The 3,903-nt window shown below is 41.8% G+C and overlaps 1 protein-coding gene across 1 annotated transcript in view; it reads left to right on the top strand.

Annotated features, from left to right (window-relative positions):
* Window positions 1–3,903, top strand: part of H257_09269 (CMGC/MAPK protein kinase) — a gene marked incomplete at both ends in the record, with an annotated part of 8,641 nt that overhangs the window by 1,642 nt on the left and 3,096 nt on the right. Inside the window, 6 exons of the mRNA XM_009835432.1 lie at window positions 866–1,230; window positions 1,508–1,659; window positions 1,729–1,888; window positions 2,556–2,695; window positions 2,751–2,965; window positions 3,015–3,288. Coding sequence (XP_009833734.1) covers window positions 866–1,230; window positions 1,508–1,659; window positions 1,729–1,888; window positions 2,556–2,695; window positions 2,751–2,965; window positions 3,015–3,288 — 1,306 coding nt within the window. The remainder of the gene's footprint in view (window positions 1–865; window positions 1,231–1,507; window positions 1,660–1,728; window positions 1,889–2,555; window positions 2,696–2,750; window positions 2,966–3,014; window positions 3,289–3,903) is intronic.

Below are 3,903 nucleotides of genomic sequence, written 5' to 3'. Positions count from 1 at the left end.
TATCACATTCCTTGGGGGGTGTTGTGAGAGGGATGTGGTGTCGATTTATTGGTTTCGAGAGCATATGAGTGTATTTCTTGTATTGAAAGAAAAGTGCGATGGCGGTGATTGGAGGATATCTATAGAATTTGCTGCTTGTTGTAAGAGAATCGCCGACAAGAGCTTAACCAAGGCAAGGTGATGTGTATATGTATAGGATGTGGATTGTACGTTCAAATTGGACAGTCTGTTGGAATAGTATTGTGAATTGTATCTACAAAATGCCCAAGCTTCCAGGGTTCGTTCAACCGAACACAAATAGAGCCGAGACGTGTTTTGATTGGCTACTATCCAAAAGGCAAAAAGAGTTGTAGCCAATCAGAAACAAGTAATGTCGGATTGTGACCAATAGGAGATATTCGTGATAGGTTTGGTCGGCGAGATTCGATTGAACGGGGTCCAGAAATTCGTACCGAATCTCCAATGCATGTGTTTTCGTGGTGATGGTTGATATATATATTTATTTGCATTCAATACTTTTAGAATCGATGTATATATATAATATTTATACAATACATGTATCTGTTATAATATTTTTTAATATCGTACAACGGTTGATATATATATATAAATATTATTTTTTATGGAAGGTATATATATATATATATATATATTGTATGGAACGGTATATTTGATAGCTTATGGTTAACATCATTCTACTAAGTGGTAGGCGTTGATCGTTCAAGTTTTCCGTCATGTTATATCGCGAGTGCTATATTCCATCGTGAATAACAATCTAGTAGAATGCCTTGGTGAACGATCTTCTGTGGCTGGTTTTTGATAGATTCGTGACTATACATGAAATAATATATATATTTCCTTGTAGATGGGAAATATTTGGGGACGTGGTGGCGTCGTCGGTGGTGTTCAAGCCCCAGGGTTTCAGCATGAACTTGACGCTGCCGTCGCACTCGGAGCGCGTGCGCGAGTCGTTTGTTGGCGGGTACATCGTCGCGATCAAGTTCAAGCACCTCACGGGCATCCGGACGGACCCTCACGAAAGGTACTTTGTCCGGTGCGCTTTTGAGAGTACCTCGGCGGGAGGTCGTGAGCAGCAGCCGACGCAGGCCCAGAGCAAAGTGATGGTCGCTACGTCGGCCACGGACGGCGACGTGTGTCATTTTGATATGAACCAGGATCTATTTTTGCAAATGGACAGCCTGTCTCGTGATGACAATACACTCTTGGGAGGTAATAACAACAGATAGCATATTTGTGTTCAATGTTTTCTTTATATATATATTATACTATTTTTCTTGAATGGATACTGGATGCTTGCATGCCAAATGCGGATGTAATGGGGTTGGATCTAGTTGTGAATATATATATTATATATATACAAAAACACACACATTCCAGTGTTAAAGTTGTTGGGAATGGTGTCTATTTGAGTGTCGATCGATCGTTGCCCACCATGGGAATGTATGTAGTAGTAGTTGGGACTAATAAGGGTGCATAATCGGACTAGTGCAATTCTGCCACCTCGCCACCCACGACGTCCTGGGGCGGACGACGGTCAACTTGGCGTACTTTTTCAATCGCGCAGGCATGGAGTCGAGCTGGCAAACGTACACGCTGTCCAACGCCAATGAAAGTTTCTATGGCAAAATGATGCTTTCGGTACCAAGATCCTCTGAATATATATATCCAATATATATATATATATATATATATCATTGTGGGGGGTAGGTGCATATTTCTCCGCTGGGCGAAGGCGCGGCGAGCTTATCGTCTGTCATACCGAGTACCCCCGGCGTCAAGCGGTACCCGTGGCTGCACTCAACCACCCGCCACAGCCTCACCAACCGCCACCTCTTTAGCTCGTTTGTTGGCGACGACGTTGAACAAAGTACGTACTACTAGTAGGAGTACTCGTACTACTAGTATTACTAGTAGTAGTCCGTCCACATCGTGCTAGTAGGACTAGTCGTCGTTGCATTTGGATTGCGAGTCTGCGTTGATACAATTTTCTCGCTCTCACTCGTTCACTCTCACTCGCACTCTCTCTATATATATATATATTCTCTTTCTCTCTATATATATTCTCTCTATATATATATACAGTATATATATATTCTATATATATATATATATATATATATATATATATATATTTGTGTGAATCTACTCAAAATTCCCTCTGGTGGTTGGTTGAAATTAAGCCGCCCAACCGTCGCCGGACCTGCGACATATAGTATCAAACCAAGTATATGCGGTATCGTTGTATTTCAATTTTAGCCAATCATATTGCAACCTTTGTTCTTTTAGCTAACCATATTGATTTTGCTCGATTTGTAGGCGATTTCAATAATCGCCCCAAATTGGCCAATTTGGATGAAAAGCACTATATATATATATATATATATATATATATATATATATATATAAAGAGCGAGAGTAAAAATGTCTACTATTCCCGGTCCTTTTGGCATCTTAGAATCTCGCCATTTGTTTGCCGTATATTCACATGTGTTAGTGTTTCTGGCGGTATTTATTTGTCGGTTACATGTATGTAGGCTTTGTGGACCGGCCGTCGTTAATCCAGGGTCCGGCGGCGGCGTCGGCAGTTGATCCGACGACGACCGCGTCTGCGCCATCATTGCACCAGTTTATCATCGGCGACTCCACGTTTACCGTGTCGGATCGGTATCGCATGGTACGCCCCAAAACACGTAGTGGACGTTTTGAACGCGTTTGATATATATGTTCAGGTCAAAGTTGTGGGCAAGGGCACGTACGGCGTCGTGATCGCCGCAAGCGACTGCCTCAACGGCGGCACGTACGCCATCAAGAAGATCGCGCAGTTCATGCGGCATCCCAAGGTGGCGATGCTTGCGTTCAGGGAGATTCAGCTCATGAACAAGTTGGGTGCACACCCATGCATCATGGGTGTGCACGAACTGCAGCGACCGCTGTCGTTTTCCACGTAATACCAGACGTCTGCTACGAACATATTGAGATGGAGTCGATGCTAGGTTTGACGATTTGTACATTGTGCAGTCGTTGATGGAAACGGACCTGTGTCGTGTAATTCACTCAAAGGAACACCTGAGTGATGAGCATATCCAGCACTTTATGTACCAAATTCTATGTGGCATCCAGTACATCCACAGCGCCAACGTGCTCCACCGCGACCTCAAGCCATCTAATATCCTCGTCAACTCAGACTGCTCCATCAAAATATGTGACTTTGGCCTCGCCAGGTTTGCCACGGACCAAGACTTGGCCGAAGGCTTGTCGGAATACGTCGTCACACGATGGTAATATATATATATATATATATATATAGGTGTCGTGTGTGTGTGTTTTCGTTGTGTTCTGACCGAGATATGTTTATATATATGTGTATTTATTTATATTGTGAATTCGATATAACTTTCCAAAATTAGTGTGGTTTGTCGAATCAATATATTGAATCACGCTCGAGTTCTGATTGGTTGAATCTACGTGTCCTTTCTGTAAGAGCCAATCATCAAATCCACTCAAAAATGGATTAACCAATCGCGTCGATTCGTGATTTGATTCGACAGGGTCTGGAAATTCGTATCGAATCCACAAAATATGGACAGTATGGTTTCGTGTTTGTTTGTATATATATATATATTGATAGTGTAGTTTCGTTTTTCAATCGAGACATGTATATAATATATATATATATATATTGACAGTATGTGTTCGTGTGTTTTTCTTTTATAACTTAGATGGATATACTGATCTCCCCCCTTAAACGAAACGGGGTAAACTTGATAATTTTTGAAACTTTATATTATCCAACCATATCGGAAGGTGATGACTTTTCAAAATTCGAACACTTGAATCGTTTGGCATTGAAATGGATGACATCATTTCCACTGTGAGAAACTG

This window comes from Aphanomyces astaci (assembly GCF_000520075.1).
Source record: "Aphanomyces astaci strain APO3 unplaced genomic scaffold supercont1.22, whole genome shotgun sequence".
NCBI lineage: Eukaryota > Oomycota > Saprolegniomycetes > Saprolegniales > Verrucalvaceae > Aphanomyces > Aphanomyces astaci.
The sequence above is the reverse complement of the archived record's forward strand: the minus strand, read 5'-3'. Positions and strand labels throughout refer to the sequence as shown.